The 25,050-nt window shown below is 40.1% G+C and overlaps 1 protein-coding gene across 4 annotated transcripts in view; it reads left to right on the top strand.

Annotated features, from left to right (window-relative positions):
* The window catches only part of LOC108938606 (serine-rich adhesin for platelets-like), a 51,687-nt gene extending 29,648 nt beyond the window's left edge, over nucleotides 1–22,039 (top strand). Inside the window, exons 7-17 of one of the 4 annotated variants that reach the window (XM_018759317.2) lie at nucleotides 10,323–10,399; nucleotides 10,969–11,190; nucleotides 13,676–13,849; nucleotides 14,159–14,258; nucleotides 14,533–14,664; nucleotides 14,913–14,999; nucleotides 16,531–16,629; nucleotides 17,116–17,157; nucleotides 17,574–17,612; nucleotides 18,622–18,669; nucleotides 20,236–22,039. In XM_018759317.2, the coding sequence (XP_018614833.2) occupies nucleotides 10,323–10,399; nucleotides 10,969–11,190; nucleotides 13,676–13,849; nucleotides 14,159–14,258; nucleotides 14,533–14,664; nucleotides 14,913–14,999; nucleotides 16,531–16,629; nucleotides 17,116–17,157; nucleotides 17,574–17,612; nucleotides 18,622–18,669; nucleotides 20,236–20,269 (1,054 nt within the window). In that variant the 3' untranslated portion in view covers nucleotides 20,270–22,039. The remainder of the gene's footprint in view (nucleotides 1–10,322; nucleotides 10,400–10,968; nucleotides 11,191–13,675; nucleotides 13,850–14,158; nucleotides 14,259–14,532; nucleotides 14,665–14,912; nucleotides 15,000–16,530; nucleotides 16,630–17,115; nucleotides 17,158–17,573; nucleotides 17,613–18,621; nucleotides 18,670–20,235) is intronic. The other 3 variants (XM_018759318.2, XM_018759319.2, XM_018759321.2) reach the window with 3 other exon arrangements.
* Nucleotides 22,040–25,050: the final 3,011 nt, after the last annotated feature.

Here is a 25,050-nt window from a genome sequence, read left to right on the forward strand (position 1 = left end):
TGGAGATTTTTAGTAAATGACTTTAAGCATTTAACAATTTAACCAATAGTTCTAAACCAATTCAAGTATTGTATTGAAAGTGTAATGTTTAAAAACACATTTTTTCATAAAAGAAAAAACTAAACTAAATGATTTGCTAACCTTTAAATGAAATACAGGCCATCGGGGATGCGTCATTGCTTTTTAGCTCAATATAAAAATATTTATTTTGTAATTGCAGTTTATTTGTGGTCAGGACATGGACCTGCCTAGTAAGAACTGTACCTGTAAAGGAAGAAATGATTTTCTAGGACTGTGACCCTTGGACTCCCCGAGTATACATGACTTCCTGTGTGCGTGAGTGTGTGTATGTGAGTGAATGACGCCGATAGCCAAGGCACCACAATAAAAAACCCACCTTTGTTCTTTTGGCTTGGGCAGTAAGTGTGTTGTGCCCCGAGACAACAGCAACGGTGAGTGATTACTTTAAAAATGGTCTCGTTATGAAAGAAAACATCTTCTGCGTTAGTGCATGAGGCCTCTTGTGCCTACAGTGAGCTGACTGTCATGGTGACACAGGATCAGCTACCTATCCTGCTGCAGCGTAGCTTTCGGTTTCATTTTCAAATTTGTGCATTTGTTCAGGATTTCTTCGTTAACCTGTCAGACTTGTTTAAGTAAAGCCATTCTTTTCTCAAAGATAAAAAACAATCTCTCTCTGCCTTCAGATCTCAGTCTTCAACAAAGAAGAAAACTCATATGTTTTTTTTAAAGCTCACAAATCCAGTGTGTGGCTGCATACCTTTTTCTGTTGTGTTTATAAGATCAGGTAAATAACACTGCTGTGCATGGTGAGCTGGCTGGCGGTCACTGAGTAACATGCTGTTCAGGCTTGCAGCTGTATAATTAACAAAAACCTTTGTTTTATTTTCTTTAAACATTTCTTGTAGCAAACTATACAATACTTTAAAAGAGCACGACACCAGCTCTGGATCGAGAGGGGTGAACATTGTGCACATACTGTGAGTCATACACTACTTTTCATTCTACAGAAAGCAGAGCTCATTATATTATAATATGTTTGGAAGAGAGTACTTGCCAAACTTTCCTAGCAGCCCTGTAGCCAACTGCTGAGATTTGGTTTCACAGAGAGCAAAGAGGCAAAGACCCACAGGCTTCTCACCCCCCGAAGCAAACATGGACGAGTTTGGGGAAGCCCTGACAACTCTTTGTGTATGACATGAACAGCACATGAGCAGTAATTTAAGGAAAGCAGTGATCAGTCAACAACCATATAAAGACCATATAAAGAGCACAGTAACAAAACCCTAACTTACTCACTCACTCACATTAAGTGCTTGTCCTTGTTAGGGTAGCCACAAACACACACTCTTTGGGCAATTTAGTCTTCAGTTCACTTGAAATTTGCCTGTCTTTGCACTGTGCAAGGAAACCCACACAAACATATGATATACCTGAACATTCCAGGTACTGAGAGGTGGCAGCAATACCTACTGTACCAGCATAACACTCAATACCAAAACACACTTTGCATGTATAATGCTATTATTACAGTGGTAGAATTTTATTGGAGGATTTATATTGTTTACATACCTTTTATATTGTCTTCAGGCCAATTAAGAAAGCAAAAAAATCAGTTTCCCTTGGTGTGTTCAAGGCAGGCAGTATCCAGACATGCAATACAATAGGTAGACCGAGAGGCATTTCTTTTTTATAGCAACACAAAAATAAAAAGTTATCTACAAACAAACGCACAATGAAAAGGCAAAGGCCTTTCTTGTCAAATAGCCAGGAAAAGAAAAGGCTCCTTGACAAACTGCAAATTGGAACTAAAACTGTACAAACTAAAAATCATTTTAAAAATTGTCGTGAAGATCTACTTATGAAAACAACTCATGAATTGGGGAAAAAAGATCATGTGTTTGTGAGCAATGAATGTTGTATACTTTTTTATCACACAATTCCTGTCTTTTAAACATGGAAAAAAATCTAATTGAAAACCAAGTCAAGAATGTTAGAACTGCTCTGCACTACTTTAAATCCAAGGTCAAGACTCACGTGTTCAAAGTGGCTTATACACAGAGTATTTGCACGGTCCATTTTAGATCATCCGTCTTCTTCTCCTTATTTATTTTGCTATGTTTTCTCTTTTTATTTTGTTGTGCCCCTGCGCTGAGATTTTGAACATGGACCAGACTAAGTTTGTGCATATTATATTCCCTCAGTCTTTGCGCTTGTTTTTCCTCTGGGTGCTCTGCTTTTCCCAGACAGTCCAAAGATATGTTTCAGGTGCATTAGTTGCTGTAAATTTCCTGCAGTGTGAATATGTGAGTAAAGGAGTGTGTGTCTATCCTCATGACCACCGTCACACACCACCTGACTAATGGTTATTGATAATGAATGGATTCTGTTATGCTTTTATAGCTATAGTTTTTAAAATGGTGATATTTTAAAAATTCCAGTAAACTCTTTTACAGTTGTAACCCACATACCTGTGATGTCTGCTCTGCTTTCCTAAAACATTCCTTGTGAGAGCCGACAGCGGGTTATCTGAATTTGACAGTACAAATTACAGTTTCTCCTAAGTCAGTATTCTTTGAAAAGGACCTTTCCTTATACAAGGGAAACCTGTATACAGTGAAATGTCACTAGGCCTGTTAATATACCAGTTATCCAGTTCAGATTAAATGATAAAAGCTGTAAAAACAAAATTACACTAATCAAAAGTCAAGTCCAGTAGCTTAGAAAATAATTGTCACACTGCATAGGTGAGGGTATAAGCTGATCTAGGTTTCTCAGCAAGCTTCTCATATGAGCCCTCTGTACACCTGTGAAGTCCCTGCAGGTTCTTAGTTTGGAGCAATGTGAGGTGTGCTTCCTGTCGTTCATTGCACCTTGTCACCTTTTCTTTACAAAATAATACTTTTCTTGCAAAATACCATTACAAAGTGTCAGGCTTTAAGTACCTTTGTCACGGTTTGGGCAGGAGCTTTCTCAACAGCAATGAGTTCTTCATCTGTTGTGGAATTCATTTTTACATAACCAGAATTGTACGCCGCTTTGGAGAGTCAACAAAAAAAAAAGTTAATGGAAATTTGGAGAAAATACTTGTAATGTCCAGGAATAATATGGGCACGGACATGTGTTACTGTACTGTCTGGATGTGGACGTAAAGTATGGTGGCTCCACGTGCAGAGTGTTTTTACAAATGCACTGTGCAATTTGGGAAGTACAGTGCAGCGGAAGACACACAGAGTATTCTCACAAAGGTAACAAGTGAACCAGTGATCTGTGAGCGAGACTTGAACACGGAGGTGTGACGGAACACCAGACTGGAACACTGGACTTGGACAGGAACACAAAAGGCAGGCGTAGACAGGACAGGCACTCTGGACTGGAAAATATGTACATCTGGAACGGGATTTGGGAAACAGGTTCCTAAGGAAACGCAGTAGAAAGCTGATTAAGAATCTACAGTCTTACCGCCGTTGTTTGTTCCCTTTAGAGATGACTGATTGCCATATTGTGCACAGTCTGGACTGGTGGAATCAAGTGGCTCCTCCTCTGGTTACTAGCACTATTGTCCCTATAGGTCATGACAATATTAAGAATCAATGAATACATCAGGAAATAAATATAAGGGGGTGTGGTGGCGCGGGAGGCTTGGCCGAGTCCCGCTGTTTGGCGGATCTGGGGTTCGCGTCCTGCTTGGGGTGCCTAGTAACTGCCTACACAGAGCCAAATGACCCGGTTTGTATACCTGTCTGATCTTGAGAAATGAGACTGTGCTAGGAGAGGAGGCCTCGATGAGAGAGGGCTAGCTGCAGACCCTGCATATTACAGCCAGTCAGCCCTGATTCAGAACACATTTACTGCTTACAGTACATGCTTTTCAACACTTTGGAGGAGAGCAGCCTTGACTTCTTAAACATTTGACTGTACGAAGGCCATGGCATTCCTGCGAAACTCATCCGTTATCTCTTTAAAGTATTTAAATATTTTATTGCTTAGCCAGTGATGTTATCAAAAGCAATATGTCTTTTTAACTTCAATCACCTCTGCATTATACTGGAGGAATTCAAGTAGTGTTCCTTTCTCGGAGCTAACTGCAGAAACGTACCTCCTGGAACTGGAAACAGCATTATGGGTTCTTTTCGGTAACCCCTGTTCTGCTTACGTCTACGTGACAGTTTCTTGGAAATGTGAAGTTCTTGGAGGGGGTGGTGTGTGCATCAGCTGAAACTATGGGTTATTGTCCCTACTCAGTCTTAAAGCAGGAATTCAAGCTTGGAGGTTTGTTTTTGTGGCCCCTGTGGCAGGTATGGTATACAAACTCCTTCTTTATCAGGATGGAAGACAGTTTCCCTCTCGCTGAAATGACACCGAAGTGACGGAAGCAATTTTTATGAGGTGTTCTGACACACCAGTCCAAACCAACCATCGGTGTTCATCTTCGTTCACAAGAAATAGTCCACACCCTCGTATCCAAACACTCGTCATTCGCAACAGTTTACATATATGACTTTAAAATTATTATTACTTGTGTAGTAATACTCGCTACAGTCCTCACTACTTTCTACAGGTGTGCTGTGGAGTCTGTCATCACAGGGTGTATTAGATCTTGGTGTGGCAGCTGCTCCATACAGGACAAGAAAGCCCTACAGAGAGTGGTCAAAACGGCTCAGGAAATCATCAGCACACAGCTACCAGCAGTCCAGGACACCTACAAGTACACCGCACACTGTCTCAGAGAGACAAAACGCATCATGAAAGATTACAGTCACCCCGCATGGGCACTTTTCTCTTTCCTCTGAAAGCAGCTTAGGTTTATTTGAACCCGCACTGTTCGAACAGGTTCAGGAACAGCTTTTACCTCATTCCTGTAAGAGTGTTCAACACTCACTAATGTGCTACTTTTTGCAACAAGAATTCGCACTGATCCCTCCAGGCACATCGTTTGCATTGTCACTTTTAGGTATTCTCGCTATTTATTGTTATTGGCATTATTTATTGCTTTTTTTGTGTGTGTATATAGTAATGTTGTGTCTGTAGTCTGTGGAGAAGCAGTCAAGCAAGAATTTCATAGTACTTTGTGCACGGAGGGAACACAGGCGCCACAAAATTGTTGGTTTTTTTTTCCATTTGTTTCCCTGATGGACAGTATATTGCACATATGTAGTAACAGGAGCAGTTAATAGTATCATAACTAAGAAACTGGGAAGTTTCCAGAACAGCAGTGTGCATGTGGAGCAGCTAGAAACATATTGTCCAGTTTCCTGTACAATATATTCAGAATTGCTAATATATTGCACACTTACATGCTTCTTTTTCCTACCCCCTTTCCAATCATCATTTACCTTAGTATGTTATCCTTTCATTTTCTTGTCTTATTCTGTTGTTGGCAGCATGTTGCTGGGCTGTAGATTCAGATGTATCCTGGTTTGTGTTTGCATATCCTCCTCATGTTCTTGAAGGTTGCCTGTGTGTACTTTGGCTTTTTCCAGCAGTCCAAAGACAGTTGTTTCAGCTTAAACGGCAACGCTAAAGTGCTACAAGTGTGTGTATGAGTGAATGAGTGTGTGATTGCCCTGGAATGCACACTTGGTACCATAGTGCTTGGTGATGCTGCCTTTGAACACGAGGGTTGCAGGTTCAAATCCCACCTTCAGCTGTGTTACCCTTCAGCAAGATGCTTATCTTAAGATTGCTCCAGTAAAATTATCCAGATGTATAAATGGATAAATAATTTTAGGTATCTTAACATTGTATGTTACCTTGGAGAAAAGCATCTGCTAAGCAAATAATTGTGAATGAATGGATAGCATCCCATTTATGATTTTCCCTGCCTCATGCCCTGTACTTCTAGGACAGGTGGTCTTCAGGTGTAGACCACTGCATTGCACAAGAAGATGCTGATGATAGAAAAATTTTAATTTTTTTGTAAATTTCTTTGCTTTATAGTTGTAAACCATATATCTTTTTTAATTGTAAAGATTAGTGATAAGCTGCATTTATGTAGGGGCTATGTAAAATAAATGTTATTGTTATTAGAACACTACCTAACAAGGCAATTCTTATAATTACATTAATTACTTGTAAGCTTATAACTCCTCTCTGCTGAGCTTTATTAAAAGTATCATTTGAAAAAATTACTAGTTGCTCAAATCACACTAAATAATTCAGAATGATTGTCTAGAGTATTCTGTGTTTCATCCCTTTAATTAGATAAGACTTTCCCTTTTGCCTTTTCAACTTTTAGCACTTTCTTTATGCTCATTATTGTGAATGTTGGTGGTTTTAGATTACAATAAAGAGTCACACCAAATGCTAAATTAGTCTTCTCGTAAACCATTCCTTGTAAAAATTCTGCAAATTTTAGAGTACAAATTACATGTACTTGTAAGTGCAAGTCTTTGTAGTGTGAGTGCTTGTTATTTTATTGTATGGCTTTTAGCCAGGTGACATTAGCTATATAATGAACTAGATTTATATCAAGGCAGAAGAAGTACAGCAAAAATTAGTTGTAATCTTTGACCCCTACTTTACTATACAGACTACAGTAGTTGGACAAAATAATAAAAAGACCTAACAATATATGAATATCAAGGACCTTATAAGGAGTAGCACCACCCTTCGCCTTCAAAACAGCTTCAGTCCTTCTAGAATGGCAGTATTTCAAAGGTAAAGTGATAGCATTTGCATTTACATTTACATTTATTTATTTAGCAGATGCTTTTGTCCAAAGTGACGTACATCTCAGCAAGAGTACAATTTAATGCATTACATTAAGAGAAGGAGACATAGCTGCAGACATGAAAGTCTCAAGCAAACCTGATTCGTTCCCTACCATTTGTTGCACCGAGGTTCATCGTTCGAGTAGGTACATAAGACACAGGATAGACAAATCCCGATACCCACACCAATTTTTTGTTTTTTTTTTTTTTTATTAAATAAGATACACAAATGAGCAGTATAATACCAGCGTAATGGCTGAATAAAGGTTAAAAGTTAACTGTTTAAAGTTAAACAGTTTTTCATGTGGTGTTTTTTTTTTTTTTTTTGTCTACCCCATATGTATAGTATTTATAATGGAATTTAGCTAGTTATGGTATGTAAAATGGTATTGGGATGAGTTCAAGTCTGGATAAACTTCATGAACAAAAGGGTGTTTGCCTAGCAACAGAGGCCAGGACATCCGCGTAGTTGGCCTATTGCTCCGTGTTCGGCAAGTGCCTCTTGTGTGTTTGTAGCCTGTGTTCCTGTCTGTCAGTCTGTCTTGTGTGTGGTTTCTGTTTCGTTCTCCTCTCATGGGCAGTAGGCCAACATTTGCCACATGCACTGCCTTCTCTGCTCAGTTACAACATTGGGAAATAGGCTTGTGCCCTCCAGACTCCTGTATAATTGTAACTGACTACCTGTGAGCGTAAAAAAGAGAATTCATGGCTCTGACCCACCCTGCATTCTGTGGTTCCTCAAAAAAGAGCGACAGAAAGGAAGGTTCGCTTTCACCCTGGGGTTTAAGTGACTACGAGGCTCGGCGGTTCGGCGGTGATACTTGCGTTTTGTGTGCCCGAAAGGCTGTGGCTCCCTGTCCGTGCTCCACCCCCTACCCCCCCTTCCATGTTATGTGCTTTTGGCCTCCTTTCCCTTTCAGCCACACAGCTGGAGGCAGCCACTGCATAGTCCTCTGCCTCCTCTGGACCTTGGGGGATGTTCAGGAGCAAGCGATCGTCCTTATTTAGATGTAGCTGGGGTCACATGACCGCAAAATGGCGGCAGGGCTGCTGCGTGTGCGCTGAGCCGCTCCGTCAAGGGATGCTCTGAAAGGGAAAGAGAGGCTGAGACCGAGCGCTGAGGCTTCAGCCCTTCTCACACAGAACAAGGGGGGAAGGACGTACGCTCTCAGGCACGCGAGGTGAGTCGACACATGGCCGCCTCACTGGAGGTCTGACGGAGAGGGGCTGCAGGCGGACGATTTGCATCCAGTGCAGGGTTGGCGTGTGCTCGTGCGCTCAGGAGCGAAAGAAAGGAGCGTGCGAGGGTGCTGCACTCTTCGCTCCCCATTGTTGAGAAGCAGGCAGCTGTAGTAATGGCCATTGTTGTTGCTTTATGGGCAGCGGGGCTTTGTCCCAGAAAAGAAGGCTTAGCTGCGAGCTGCAAGATAATAAGCTGGGAAATTTTCCTGCTGGGTCCTTTCATAAACAGTTGACGAAATGCAGTTGCTCATTTACATTATTTATGTCTTAGTGTTAAAACGTTAGGCCTATAATCTTTTTTTTTTTTTTTTCCCCGAAGACATCTTTCATGGAATCTATCGTAGACTTCACGCTGGCAGCAGTGATGCCATTTTCACGCGTGCCGATATGTACGTATGCAGCGCTGTGTGGCTGTGTGGAGAAGGGCAATGGTGACATAACATCATGGATGCTTGGATTAGTGACTCTGCCCGATGAAACGAGAGATGCGCAATTAATCAGTCGACCTTGAATCTGCTCGTACCTCTCGTCGTTGTTTTGAGTCCCGCGAGTCAGGTGATAGTTGCAACGTCAGCCGTAAGCTGACATCGCGGAAGCCGAAACGAATGCCTTCGCTTGGGCAAGGCATGTATCTGTGTGCTTCCGTGTACGTGTGAGAGCATGTCAGTGACTGCGGCTACCTAGGTCGAAAGGCCAGCGAATTTCAGTCGATCTAATTGGCGCTGTTGCGTGGCTTTGCATGAGAAGAAGTTTTGACATAAACGTGGTATAATGTGAGCAGGTGCACTGATGGCCATTGTTGTCTCTTGTGCCAGACAAATGGAGCTGTTCCAGGTAACTCGTAGAGAGATGACACTTGCTTCCCCTCTTTAGAGAGGTTTTGTCTCTGGCTGGATAACGCCTCTTTCTGTTAAGCCGAGTTAGTTATGCTTCATGTTGTTTTGTGGACACATTCATTGACGTCCACTAACTCCACCCGGCTCTGATGCTGCCCCTGACAAGGCCCTTTAAAATGCTCTCTCCCGTTCTTGTGCCTTTCACGGTGCTGGTAGCAGTGAAGAATACCTTCTGGATTGCAGTTAAAAGAGCTCTCTGACATGTATCTCGCTTTGGAGAAAAGTGTCTGCTAGATGAATAAATGTAAATGTAATGAATTGCATTTTTTTTCACATTCAGATAGGCTTCTATCACTGGGACCCCACCCCCCCACCCCATGTTTGCCGGATTTCGTTTCAGCTGAGCTGTTAATTAAGCTGTCCCCACTGATCTGTTCACTGAGTAAACCGCTGGCTTAAAATCACAAATTCAATGCTTTGGCTGAAGACGTTCAAAAAAATACAATTTACCCTTGTATAGCGCTGTACGCCGAAGGCAGACTCTGAACAAAAACTCCAGACTGACAATAAACCTGTGGAAGGCCACAGTCAATTAGTAAGTACGCAGATCGAACAAACCTAAACCAGCAAGGCGTTTAGACTGACTGCGTCCAAGCTTATTTTTTTAATTAATTCAATTTACTTCTTCATTGAGCGCGGTGGCGCAGTGGGTTGGACTGGGTCCTGCTTTCCGGTGGGTCTGGGGTTCGAGTCCCGCTTGGGGTGCCTTGCGACGGACTGGCGTCCCGTCCTGGGTGTGTCCCCTCCCCCTCCAGCCTTACGCCCTGAGTTGCAGAGTTAGGCTCCGGTTCCCCGCGACCCCGTATGGGACAAGCGGTTCAGAAAATGTGTGTGTGTGTACTACTTCACTGAATTCATTTAATTTCTTTCCGTTGCCTTTTAGGTGACGGAAGGAGCAAAACAGTAGGAACAGACCTCACCTAAACTATTTCTTTTAATTTGGAAGCCAGTATTAGCCCATGTTATGGTAGTTACATCTTCTTGCAGGATGGCAAGTTGTACCTGTTTCAGAATGTAAGCTGTTCAGAAGTTGTTAGGGATGGAAGGTTTGAAGCAGCTGAAGTTGAAGTATCTCAGTGTCCCCATTACTGGATTCTCACTTTATTGTAACACGCTGTTCAAAGCTGTCCAGGAAACAGTCAATTCGCACCCTCTCCCAGCCACAATTTCAGTTTATGTCATTTTCACATTTTTATGCTTTAAAACCTGGAAAGATTTGTATGCCTGAGTGGCTTTATTTGTGGTACTATATACTTACATTCATCTTCTTATTATATCGTACACTGTGATCATTTCAGTGTTTTCTAACTAGCATCGTGAGAAAGAAGGGTGCGTGTATGAGTCTGCATGCGTGTGTACCTGTTTCAAGAAGCGTGTCTCTGACTTCCAACATGACTGAAATACTGCTGGAATTTTTTTCTGAAGATTGTGCCTATCGTGCTTTGTGCAGGTCCCCACTGGAGGATGTGGCTATGGACCTCCAATACGAAGAGGACACGAGTCCCAATGGGACGGAAAACAGACCAGGTGGGAAGCATAGCTTCCAGCACTGCCACAACCCACCATAACTCTTCCTGTAATACCACTAAAAAAATTTTTGCTTAAGTACATTTACAACAAACAATGATTAACAGTCCCCAACCTTCCTTATGGACTGTTATTGTGACATCTTTATGATGTCAAAGCAGTGCAGCTGTGCTTCCTGTTATCTTTAGGCAAACACTTTATTCTTGTTATATCACTTTTCATTTATGTCATGTAACCTGCTTTGCCGTGTTAGTCATTTATAATGACACTTTACGGTTAGTGTCTTTTTGAAAGCTCATCAGCCCAAGATTAATAATTCCTGTATGTGAAATTGTTGATTGTGCTTCACTTTATATTTATATTTATTTATATGTTGATGTGTGTGTGTGTGTGTGTGTGTATATTTTATTTTTACAGGGTTAAATAGTTTTATGTAACATTTTTCTGAGCACTAAATTATGTTCAGATCTATTGTAATGCTGTTTGGTTTTTGTGGTACTTTGTAAGAAGTACTGTGGAATCAGTTATTAGGGGAGATGGTGAGTGAAGGGAGAATGCTTGTGTTTCAGCACCACCCTCCTCACTGGACCTGCATGGGGCGCACCCTCAGCGCAAAAAGCTGGCTGCCCCAGAGATCAACCTGTCACTGGATCAGAGTGAGGGCTCCATCCTTTCAGATGATGCTCTGGACACACCCGATGACCTTGACATAAACGTGGATGACCTGGACACACCTGATGAGGCAGACTCTCTGGAGTACACTGGCCATGGAAATGAGTTAGAGTGGGAAGGTGAGGCACATACATGTTCAGTGCATAGAATTCTGTCTTGTTTTTGCACTTAATCAACATCATATTCTACATAGGCTATCAAATCATATGATATTGATGGGTTGGTCTTTGGCATTTTTTAAAATCATTACTATATGCAGAGTATGTATTGATGCAAGTAAAGGAAGGAAAATTATTCAAATAATACGCATGCTTAAATTTAGAGGTCCGTTGTTCACTCAGAGTGAGTATCTTAATGTCGATTTTTCTTGCACCTGGAAAACATGTTCGCTCACGTGGAAGGAAATGATTGTCCTTGCATCAGACCTATTTTATGGTAGTAGTAGAACAGGCCATAGACTGCGGGATGATGCTAAATGAAAGAATTTACTTGTTTAATTGACTGAGGATTTCTTGGAGCACTGAGTCAATTACAGAGCTTCTAGGAAGGAGAGAACTGCTCAGATGGTTCATGGGGATGTAAGAGTTTTTAAACTTAGTCAGTTGGGCTATCCCTTTTCACTCTGTTGGCTTGCCCAGGATCCAATGTTCAGACTCAAGTGAATAACTAATATTTATTTTGTTGTTTTGTTTCAGAATCAGTGGAACATAAGAAAAATAACCTTTAAGTTTCTCCAAATCTTGTTCATATCATCCTTGTCTGGCTCAGTATAACTGTGGTTTCAGAAAGCACACAGGTGTTTTAAAATATGGACTAGAGTTATGAAAAACGTATGATTTTTCAGCCGAGGGCGATTTGTATAACTGATTTCTAGAACAGTCTATGTTACCCTCTATGTTTTCCAGAGAGTACAGCAACATCAGTGTACAACGTTGTTTTACTTTTTCACTCAAATAGCATGACTGACACAACAATAGAGCAACCCTTAATGTTTTTTTTATTTCATAGATTCAGCGGGCATTACATTTATAATTTCACCATTTCCTAAAAAGACATGTCCTATAGGGTCACATCTTGACACATGCTTTCTTTAAAGGGTTTTCTCTTTTTCTTTTGTTTCTTGAGTTCTGAGTCGCATGTTAACTTAAAGGCTTTTCTTTATTATTTGCACCACAGTGCTGGTGAGGACTTTGTTTTCCAACAGCACAAATGTTGCCTGTTGTTTTAACATTCCTATCTTAGAACAGCAATTGTGGAGTAGCAGAAGGCATAAAATGTATGAAATCATGTTGGGATTTATACTGTCATTTAAAGATAACTATGGGCAGTAACTTTAACAATCAGAGTTGTGTGGCATATGATAAGTGATAATCAGTATGTGTTAAAATCCCGACAAACATTATGATAAAGGATAAATGAGGACCTTTAGGTGCTTCTATACAACTGGGACCTTTTAAACTTAAAAAAGAATCCCAGTTAAAAAAAGAGCGTGTGGGGTCACAAGGTTGTGTAATAGCTAGACCTGCCACCTTGCACTGAGAGTTACCCAGGTTCAAATCCCACCTGTTACAGTAGTACCCTTAAGCAAGGTGCTTACCCTAAATTGCTCTAGTAAAAATGACTCCATTCTATGGATGTGTATACCATTGTAAGTCACTTTGGGGAAAAGACGCCGGCTGTATAGGTAAAAAACGCATTCACCAACTGATAATTCATCACAGGGTTGTGGTGATAAGGTGCAACCAAGGGTACAACCTGGGCACGATCCCAGTTCATCACCTGGCACTTCAAAACACACAGAATGCAACGTAGAATCGCAAATGCACCTAGGCTGCATCTCTTCAGACGGTAAGAGGGAATTGGGACATCTGAAGAAAATACAAATGAACATGAAGGAACTTTGCACAGCAGGTCAGATTTGAATCAGCAAACCTTTAATACACATTTACATTTGTCCATTTAGCTTTTCTTCAAAACAGCTTACGCCAAGTTATCCATTTGTACAGCTAGCTAATTTTTATTGGAGAAACCCACAGCAAGTATCTTTTATAAAGGTACAACGGCAGGAGTTGGGATTCAGTCCTGTGACATTTGGGCTCACAGTTAGTGACTTTAATAACCACTATGCCACCTGCTACCCAATACTACACCGTTGCTACCAATGCAGCTAATAGCATAGTGGTTAGAGCTGCTGCCCTTGGATCTGTAGGTTATGGGTTCACTCTACTGCTGTAGTACCCTTGAGTAAAGTACTTACCCTAAATTGCTCCGGTAAGTAATTTACTCAGCTGTAATGGGTAAACAGTTGGAGATAACTCAACGTTGTAAGTTTCTTCTGAGAAAAGTGACAGATAAATGCTCTGCTGCCTCTCCAAATAGTTCAATATTTGTTTTACGTTTTTTGTTCAGAGCAAAGTAATCTAGAAAAGTTGTAAATTATTTAGCTGAATATAAAAGAAGTGCAAAAGACAGAACAAATAAAATGCAGGAATCAGTTCATATTGTTCCCTGTGACACCGACTGTGGAAGTGTTATGAATCAATCGTTGGCACCTGTTTTGTGTGGTGGTTCTAGTGATTAGAATTTTTGGTTTTTTGTGAGAAGCTGAAGCATCCAGACAGGACGGCGCTGGAGAGTCTATTGAAGCAATTCCAGAATACACGACGGAGGAAGAGCGCCAGGACACTAAACTCTGGAGAACTGTCATCATTGGAGAGCAGGAGCACCGCATCGACATGAAGTGCATCGAGCCATACCAAAAAGTCATCTCCCACGGAGGTGAGAAAGTTCAGAGAAAATGATGATCTGGGTGAAAGATTTTCCGTGGACGTAGAAAAATGACAGTCCTCTGCTCTGGACAGCTTAAAGCTGATCTGTGTGACTCTTTCTGTCTTTTCTGCTATATATGACATCAACCCCACTGAAACGAAGCAGATTCTTTTGAAATGAAAGATATTTGCCTTCCTTTACAAGGAAACTGCCAATTTATTTTTGAAAATCCATTATAGAAAGGATGGGAAAAAAATCACTGGGTGGAGCTTAGAAACTGTATTCTGTACACTAACATTGTCATCCTGTTTATTCTAGGTTATTATGGAGACCTCAACGCCATCATTGTTTTTGCTGCATGTTTCCTTCCTGATAGCAACCGGGACAACTACCACTATGTCATGGAGAACCTCTTTCTGTGAGGATAGCAATTATTATTATTATTATTATTATTATTATTACTATTAGTAGTAGTAGTATTATTTTGCCCACAGATTAGAGAGCAATGCATGTCTGTGACTCATTCATACCTCATGTCTAAAACCCATATTTTTTGAGCTCTTGTGTACAGATCCATGACTTATTTCTTTAATAATTCTTTTTATATAAGTCTTTAACTCCGTTCTTAGCAAAATATATGAAGGTACTTACATCAGACCTATGTAGTGAATGTATTGCTTTCCTTTGTTCAGCTATGTAATAAGTACTCTGGAGCTGATGGTGGCAGAAGATTATATGATCGTGTATTTGAACGGAGCTACACCTCGCCGGAGAATGCCTGGACTGGGCTGGCTAAAAAAGTGCTACCATATGATAGACAGAAGGTATAACACACACACACACACACACACACACACACACACACACACACACACACACACACACTGCACAGGTGCACATGCAGAGGCAAAGATACAGTAACTGAAAAACTTTAAACATCTACAAGCAAAGGAAGAAATCAGCAAATCAGAAGAAATATGAAACCATTTGATAAAGCTAAGAAAGCCTTTCATGCTTGTCCTGTACTAGGTCATTGAAAAATGATATGAATCTTTTTACTTTTATTATTCAGGCTCAGGAAGAATCTGAAATCCTTCATTATAGTACACCCATCTTGGTTTATCAGAACCATCCTAGCTGTCACCAGACCTTTCATCAGGTACTGTTCAATAACAACATACAAAGTTCTGCTTCTTTTGATGAACTGATAAACTGTCAGTGCATTTTCTTTTTCCAGGGTGGAGATCTAATCAGGCATTTTAACCGTGTTTTATAGATATTTGGCATTGTTATTAGAGTGTTTGCCAAATTCATGACAGTAACAGTTATAATAAATTCTGCTTAAGTTCTCCCTTTTAGACATATTCTTAGTAATAATAGTTACATATATTCTTGCAGGTTACAGTAACAAGGCACATATTTTCAGTGAATGCGATATAATGAAACAAAGTTCTTTCTACCAAACCATCTTGTAAAACCCGTCTTGTCTAATCACATTTTTGCTGAGCAAAGGTGTGAGAAACACGGCATCAAGGAGAACATAAAATGCACAGTATTTAAAGCCTGCAAAACTATTCCCCAACTAGTAATGATATTTTTGTTGCGGAACTTTTATTTTGAAATATTTTGAGGGCACTGAATACACCACTAACCGGTACAGGTAGTCCCCGGATTACGAGCAAGTGATGTTCCTAAATCTGTCTTTAAATCGAATTTGTATATAAGTTGGAACAGTTAGGTAAGGTTCGTTTCTAATGTCAGTTAGTCAGATGTTTGTCTTGATGTATATTATACTGTGTACCTTTCTATGCATAAAAAACATTAAAGAAACACTTACAGATGCACTAAAACATCTTTAACATAATACAGTAATAATAATAATAATAATAAATGTCACTACAATATTTATAATAGAGAGAGAGAGAGGAGGAGGAGAGTGTGTGTGTGTGTGTTTGTGTTTGTGTTTATACCCTGCTGCTCTGATTTCGGGCAGGTACAGACGTTCGGGGTGAGGTCGTGGGCATGACAGTCCGACTGAAAAGAAGGAAGTCTTTGTCCTGCCTTGGGCCCACGTACCCACAAACCGACAAACCGCTGTAGACACACAATGTTTTGATGAACGTTGCAAAGCAGCGCCCGTTTGTTATTACGAACCATTGTATGTAACTCGAATTTTTTATATAATAGGCTTTACTGGGGTTGGTTCGTAACTACAGATTGTACGTAAGTCGGACGTTCGTAACCCGGGGACTGCCTGTAACCTGTAATTTTGTGTTGATAAGAACTCCTTCACCTTTCCTATTTCACCCCACACTAGTCTAGATTGACAAATGTTACTGTCTATGATCGCTTTAGTCCACTTCAATTTTACCGATATCCAAATATGCTCCAAATCTCAAACTGATTTACTATGGTGTCCCTTCTGACTTTTCGAAGTTGCTGCCCAGGAAGAGGAGCCAAGATCTTGTGAATCTCTCCTTTTAGGTTTCCATGGGAAAAGCACCTATTTTGGCAAAGTTAATTTTTAACCTGTAAATTTATGTTTTTAACACAGTTTGTGTGTTCTTCTATTTGAATCTCTGCTAAGTCCCCAGAGGATTTACACTTTATAGTGCACCACTTTTGCTTCTTTATTGCTGTGTCGGTATTACTAAAAGTGTTACTTACCCTTACCTTTTTAACTTTTGTAGCTCGAAATTCAGCAGCAAGATTAAGTATGTCAATAGCTTAGCAGAACTGAGTGAACTCATCCCCATGGAGTACATGCACATTCCAGAGAGCATAGTCAAGTAAGTGAAAACTCATTTCTGTCATTCAGTCAGTTTGCTGTTGTGTGGATAAGGTACGGGTATGATTGTTAAATAATCACTGCCCATGTCTGGAATATAAAAGTAAATCATATGATTTGATTCTAGTATTTCTGTTGACTCTATGTCAAAAATGTCCAACTTATTCTATTAGACAAAAGTCTTTCTATGCAAGATAATGACTGATGCAGTATATACTTATTATTATTCTGTGTTCTTACTGTTTCTAGTACTGTGTGTAAGGTTCTGAATTGCAAAGCAATTCAGAACGATTGACTCCTCATGCATGTTGCCCACCATAAAAATTTATCAGACGCATTGTCCGTTTGGCATTCTGTACGTGGTGACAGTGGAAGATCCAGCACGTGGGCAGTGTTTAGAGCTTGTGAAAGAACTGAACCTCCAACCATTTCTCAAACGCCACTTAACTGTCTAACTGTGCCCCCTTCCTGCCTTTTCCCATGGAAGGTATGAAGAAGAGCGGGGTATTAAACAGTATGCATGCATGAGGTAATCCTCTGAACCCTGGGTGAATGTTTGTGCTCTGGCTGCCCATCATTCCTCCCACTCCGCAATACTAACAGCAGATTTCAGTGAGGTCTGGGCCATAATGAGCAGAGATTTGTATCTGAATGCAAAGAGTGGCTCCAGTGGTGGCTGCAGTCCCCTCCCGTGCCCCCTGTACAGCATGATTTTGGCTTCTCCAGTGAGCACTGTCACTGAATTGAAGAGATGTGCCCCTTCCTGCCTTTCCCCAGAAGGCGTTCTTGCAGCACCATACCCCAGCACTTTTTATTTTGTCTAGTTCCTAACCTTTTTGGCTCAGTTTGTCAATGTCCTCTGCTTCGCTGACTGTCCCACGTTTTTTTTTTTCCTTTTTCTCTCTTCCCTTCTGATTAAACTGTCACTCGCCAAACCACTTTCAGGCTGGATGAAAAGCTAAAGGAAGCAGCTGAAATGGATAAGTAAGATTAGCAGTGTGTATATGTGTGTGTTTGTAGGACTGTGTGTCTAATGGGCTGCTGAATTAATGACACCTGTGTATGACTGCAATTCACTGTCACACACGGTATCGGCATCAGAATGACGTATAATCAGTCCCCCTTGAATTTCGCCCCGGCTAAAAAGCTCAAGTTCAGTTGTGTTAATAACACATAATGGAATCACATCAAATGAATTTCTCATCACTGTATGGAAAAATCAGATTTTTTTGAGAAATTAACAGCAGCCAAAATGATTACTTTAATAATATTATATTTTAAATATATATATATACATATATATATATTTTCTTTGCACTGCTGTTGCTGTTTTGTAAATGGTAATTTTTAAAAAAAATATTTGGTTATTGTGTATTTTCTCATGTGTAAAGAAATGGGCAGTTCCTGCAAAATGTATGACAGTATATTAGAAAAAATTATTTTGTACATATTAAATAAATTTGTTTCACATTCACTTGTTCACATTTTCACATTTTGTTCTGACTTCACGAATAAACAATGCTGTTAAAAAAACTGAAACTGAGTAGGTACAAACTTCCTGTTTATACCTAACAATTATACCAAATAAATTATACCAAAATATAATCTAAATTAACTCCCAAAAACTAGACTTTAAAACATTATTACTGTCTCTATCTGACAGTCAGTAAAGCAGAAACGTATATACTGTATCATGAAAATGTCTGTCACTCATATATTCAGTGGTTTTGAAAGTGAGCGAGTGAGAAGACAGTTGGTCATTCAGGTGTGCATAATTTTCTTCCATTTACATTTACATTTGCATTTTAAAATGAACATGTTTTCCTTCCACTTCTCTACCCGGGGCTGCATTCTCGTTATCCCCTTCACTTTTATCTACATTAGTTTATGGTTTTGTATTTAAGTAATAACTATGTCACAATGGTGTGAAATGTTTCGACTGATGAGCAGGATATTTTCATTGCTTCCCTTTTCTGCTTCTTCTTCTGTTTAGAATCAACAGCTTTCTGAATGGACCAGAGCCTGCATCTGGCCAGCTGGAGTAAGGTCTATGTGTGTAACTGTTGTGTCTCCTGCAGTTGAATTTTCTGTCCCATCATTCACAGAGCTTGTCCCTGCTGGATTTTTGTTATACTGCATTCAGTCACAGGGTACCCAGACACCCCAGGGAGTAGTAACAAATGCAGTGCATTTCCCGATACAGTCCTTTTTCACGTTGTCCCATATTGATGTTGTTTTAACCGTTCTCCTTTATTTGCCTATTTGATCTTATTTTTTATTATTTGCCTATTATTGCAATATATTTTGTTTGGAAAGCATGACCGAGTCACAACGATATAAAGACAGGAACAATATGCACTGGCTGAATATCTGCTTGTCCTGAGTGGGGTCGCTGCGAACCGGAGCCTAACCCGGCAACACGGGGCGCAAGGATGGAGGGGGAGGGGACACACCCCGGACGGCACGCCAGTCTGTCACAAGGCACCCCGAGCGGGACTCGAACCCCAGACCCACCAGAGAGCAGGACCCGGCTGAGCTGGCTGCACCCCCACACCCCCCGTGACAGGAGCAATATATTGGGAAAATTCAAATTCATACATGTGCATAATACATCTCACAACCAAATGGTTTTGAGCAGTGGTGATCAAACAGGAAAATCAGGGGACAAACAAATGTGTTTTAATGTACCAGAGTTCATTTAGAGCGCTTAGTCGTCAGGGATGTTGCCGGGGGGGGGGGGTCACCGCGAGGAAGTAGCTCTTCTTGACCCCCGTGTTGATTCTTGAATGGACCAGAATGACTGATGGTGTGAACCAAGAGAGACACACCATCAGCCATCAGTGATGTTACACTTAAAAACAGCTAAAATATCCCTGGAAATATCTTAAGATGTGCTGGAGTAAAATAGACTGTAGATAAAATAGCAATATAAAGGATAAGATAAAACTTTTGAATGCATCATTGATCGGGCTATTTTTCATTTAATTTCACATTTGAATAAGAGTATTTAAGCATTGTTACATCCTAAATTACTGTAAACTTTTGACATAAAGTTGAAGTGCAATCTTCCAGCTTTGAGCAACCCCACTAGTGTTTCCACATTCTTTTACATTATGCTTCACAAATATGTAGCGATGATTGTCATGGCACACCCTGTTTTAAGGAGTATGTTAAGAATTAGGCAAAGGACATAAATGCCTTTGTTCTTGATGTAAAAATTTTTTGGTTTCTGCAATTTCATCCTCAGCTTCTGATTTACAATTTTCATCCTTACTCAGGGCCCTCTTTTCCCCTTAGTGTCTGTATGAAAAGAAATTTAGTACTAGCAGCATCTGTCCTCAGACACTTACACTCCAGCCTTTTCTGAACAGTGCTGGGCAGGGTGCTGCCATTGTCCCCCAGGGCTGTCCATGCATCCATCTCTGCTGAACTGACAGGGTCAGCAAGTGACAGAAGGAGAAGCCTTTGCTTTTGTGGGATTCTGTCCTTGTTTCCCATGTCCCCTGCCACTCCATTTGTGTCTTCTACCATGGAATGCGTTAATGATAACTATCTTACATGTGGTCACCCACCACACTAACCTTGGGACTCTTTTACTTTTGTCCAGGGAAGACAAAACCTTGAGCGCCAGCGGCTCCTAGACAACGTGGAGGTGAACGCAATCGCACACTTGACGCAACTATTCCTGGGAACTTGTTGTTGTCTAAAATTTTGTCATTATGTGTCCTGGTAAAATAGGTGACAAAAACAGTGTAGATAAATACACGTAGCTAGAAACTTTTTTTTTTTTTTTTTTTGTGATCGGGAGCAATTTCACTTCCAAAGGAAATCATTTCCTACAATATTATGACGTTTTAGATACCATAAATGTTTATTTTATACCAGCAATTTATTTTAAAAAATGTTTAACTTTTTGTTTTCCTACTGAAATAAAGCAAAGATTCATGTAATTTCTGGGATGTTAGGGGCTCAACTGAGCAACAAGATGCCTTCAGCTGTGACGTTAGTGCCCACAATCATATAGCGTGGTCTTACCAGTACGAACCATAGGTATAGGCAGTGCAGTGGTAATGACTTGGCTTGATAGCATCAGGCCATGATTAAAAAAATTCAACACAACTGGATTCTTGATTTTTCTTTTGAAGAAATACCCTACATTTGGCAACATTTCCATAGTTATAACGTAAAGCTAATACTTTGATTATTCACATATCTGCATGAGCATCTTTATAAGGATATAGGCTAACTGGCATTCCACCTTGTCTCCTTTGCATTTTTACTGTCTCATTCTGGAGAATTATTTTGCTGAATTGCATTTAAACACATTTTGTCCACTTCCCCATACATTTTCATTAATTTCATAATTCCTGTTACTGCTGCTAGTACAATGGAATATGATGATCTGGACTATATTATTACTTATTATACTTCAGAATATCTGGTATAAGAGGATGTTAAGATTCTCTCATGAATCAACAGTTATGTACCAGGAAATGTACATTTGTGGCGCTGTTGCACATATTTCAGTTTCCTTAAGTGAAACACACTTAAATGGCATTGTTATTGCCACAATCCATGCACTGCACACTAAAAACAATCACTCATGCTACGTGTTTCACGTGCTTCATATGTGTGAAATGTAGCGATCGGAAACTTTTACCTGTGGAAAGCAAATCTGTTTGCAAAAGGGGGCAATATCTGGATGAAACGGAATGACAGTATGAATGCCTGATGTACAGTATATCTGTCAACAAAAGAAGTTACTTTAACCATAGAAAAACACAGCAGTGAGTATAGTAATATAGACAAACTCAAAAAATGTCATTGAATTTGAAAGGAAAGATGTCAGAGTAATGAAAATGCATTAAACACATTAGATGTCACAGTAATTAAAACACATTGTGTAAAATCCTTGTTCTTGTTTTAATTACTTTTCCCATTCATAAGCAGTTTGGAAATCTTTGTCTTCAGTCTACGCAATAAGTCCTGTTCAGTATAATCTGTAAACTATTATGAATGCATGGGAAGTTTATTCTTTCATTAAAATATTAAAAGCCATGACAAAATTATTATTTTTACTTAGCTAAAATATTTTAAAAGCTATATTTTATATTATGTATTATGTAAAATGAATGGAAATAAATCCAATCAGGACATGTGCATGTTAGCTCAGAGGTACCTGTTGAAGAGGAACTGGAAGTGATCCCATGGGCTAACGTACTATATTCAAATCCTGTGTGTCATGTCAACATATTTCTTCCTGGTTTGCCCAGTATTGGTACTTTTAGGAGTAAAATGAGATGTACTCGGATAATGAAGAGGCACCGCAAATCTTACCCAGAGCACCTCTCAGAGATGTGTGGATGTGTCATGTGAAATATGCAAAACTTTGAATAAATGTCTTACACCGATGAATAGACTTTGTAATGCTTCAGACATTGAATGTGCCGTGTGTCTGTGGGCGGTGTCTTCCCTAACACTATTGCATGTTATAAGTTTTTTGACATTTTACAATTACATCTGTTATGTTTTCTTTGTAGTAATCAGCAAATCCTTTATTATGTTACAGTTTTTGTAAACTAGATAATTAAAATAAGAACAATACACAAAATTCACTTTTAACTTTACTTTCTGGTTAATATTAAAACTATATTGTCACTGCAGGCTACACTGAAACATAATTAAAACATAATTTAAAAATAAAGTGCATGATTTAAAATTCTGTTTAGATCCCAGCTTCTGGTTTGTCTAAGATAGTAGATTTTTGGTGTTATGGGGAATATTCATAACATTACCTCCATAGCTATGCCATCATGTGCTTCGGCTCAGGTGTCTCATGGTGGTATTAGTTCAAATTCAGTATGCTTATTTGTTTGAAAAAACCTTTGTAGACAGACATTGTATTACCAAACCAGATTTTCCTTTCAAATCATATGCAAAGTGACAGACACCAAGAACATAATTTAAAGAAACAAGGATTTAATTAAAAAAAAGGGATACGTTCTTTTGGCTACAAAATCCTGCTGAAAAAATTAAATTACTTACTTAAACTTTTTTGACCCAGTCATCTTCAGAAATGTGGTAGTACTAACACTGTATAATATTTTGGCTTTTATTATGTAGAAAATGTTTTTAGTATATTAAACTTATACAGAACCACTCATTCCTACTGTAGACATATGAGAGTGCGGTTTTGATTATTATTTTATAATAATCAAATAGTAGGATCTTAACCTGCGCAGGGTGTTGCTGTACCTTACTTCAGATATGAGCAGCAGGATCAGCTGGTAGCGCAGTAATTAGCATTACTGCCTTTGACTCCAAAGGTTGCAGGTTTGATGCCCACCTTGAATAAGGTACTTACCTTAAAATATTCCAGCTGTGTAAATAATTGTAAGATTATAATTGTAAGTTGCTTTGAAGAAAAGTGTCAGCTAAATGAGTAAATGTAGATATAATCTATGTGTGTTCTATAACAAGGGTTCATCTAGGTATTTGAGTGAGGTAGTCTTCATCTTATCATTGGTCATGGAAGAGAATTGCGGGGAAGACCAAAAATAACTTCCTCTGTTTCTTTGGTGTTGATGATCGCACTTCCCTACTAGACTACTGGCACCCTATGAACCCTTGTTACGGAACAAGGTTTGGGTTGTATCTCACAGTTGTGAAAAAGCCCTGAGTCACGCTATAGAACACGCTGCAGAATATGTGGATTTATTTCACGTACCCCTGAGACCCTAGTAATCACAGCCAAAACATGCTTTAAACTGATAAGCCACCCTTGTCTTTTTGTATGAAAAAAACCAGTGCCCGTGCTGTTTGGGGAGTCACTCTGTTGACCCGTCTCCCAGCGCACTGCTGTCACCATTGTACACACCCGAGAACAAAGGTGAAGCTGCACTGAACCTGAGATGTGTGCAAAATTCTTCAACACAGTCAACAGGGACAGTAGGGTGGAACCATCAGAAGATCTGGCAATGAATTGGTTTGGTGCCTGGGCTCGACAGTCATTGTTCTATTACGTTAATGTGAACTGATACACCCTCAGGAGGCTCCAATATTGGTGATGATGGGAGAGGAGAGCGATTATCGTGTTTATCTTCACTAACTGGGATGGCACGGTGGCACAGCGAGTAGCGCTCCTGTCTCTCAATGCCTGGGTGGTGCAAGAGGATGTGGGTTTGGTCCCTGCTCACTCCGTGTGGAGTTTGCATGTTCTCCCTGTGTCTGTGTGGGTTTCCTCTGGGTGCTCTGGTTTCCTCCCACACTCCAAAGACATGCTGTTCAGGTACCCCCATAGTGCGTGAGTGACAGAGAGAGAGAGTGTGTGTTCCACTGATATATGGATGAGTGACCCATTCTAAGTAGTGTATCTAGCAGTGTAAGTCACCTTGGTAAATAAGGTGTGTGGGCTGATAACACTACGTAGAGTTCATTGGAAGTTGCTTTGGGGAAAAACGCCTGTAAAATAAATAAATATAATGTAACTGTACACTATTAGTAAGTAAGAACAAGTACCAGTAGATAAGATAGGGACTGAGGCCTGAGTCATTTTTAAGAGCATAATATCGGGTTGTAGCGTAAAATGCTGATGAAAAATCCGGGCGTGCTCTGGAATGTGTTTCAGGCTTGTCCAGATGTTTTGAAACTAGGTGTGCGAGTATGATTACTGCGTCTTCAGTGCTACAACTGTGTTTATAAGCAGCCTGAAAAGCATCTAGTTTACTGCTTATTGCATTGGTAAGGGGCTGAATTAGAACCCACTCTAGAGACTTCATCACCAGTGATATTAACGCCACTAGACAAAGGTCATTGTTCTGGGCAATGAAAAGGAGTGATCAGGGAAGTCTTCCTAAATGGCGTGTGTACATATGGAGAGCTGGAAGATTGTTTGCCAAGTTGACGCCAGTTCCTTTGCCCAGGTTTTTAAAACAAAGGCGCTCTTATCTTCAACAGGATATATATGTATCTGGACAAGAGCTTTCCCACTCATTACGTCATCAAAACTGATAACGATGTTTTTTGAGCTGTTGAGCGTAATGCCTTTAAGGATGTCGGCCCGTTTTTCATAGTTATCCTTGGCTTCTAACCCGGTGAAATATCTGTTCAGTGAGTCTGAAAATTCGACGTCGTCTGATGAGATTGCCTTTTAGGGTCGTTTGTTTGAAAAGCGTCCTCCAGGCATTTCCCGTGTCCCTGTTTCGCCTCCCTCGGCTCCCCTCGCGCTTCCTTTTGTTAAAACCCTGCCTCCTCAGATTCACGCCCTTCCTAACTTCCCATGTCCAAACCCCGGCCTCTTTCTCCTCTGGTTTGCTGCTTTTTAGTTTTGTCCTCTATGTTGGGATTACATGTACCACGTTGCGATCACACTTAGTAACAGGTGGTCAGATTCTAGATTCAAAGGCCCATTCTATATGGATGA

The sequence above is a fragment of the Scleropages formosus genome, chromosome 17, assembly GCF_900964775.1.
Source record: "Scleropages formosus chromosome 17, fSclFor1.1, whole genome shotgun sequence".
Classification (NCBI taxonomy): domain Eukaryota; kingdom Metazoa; phylum Chordata; class Actinopteri; order Osteoglossiformes; family Osteoglossidae; genus Scleropages; species Scleropages formosus.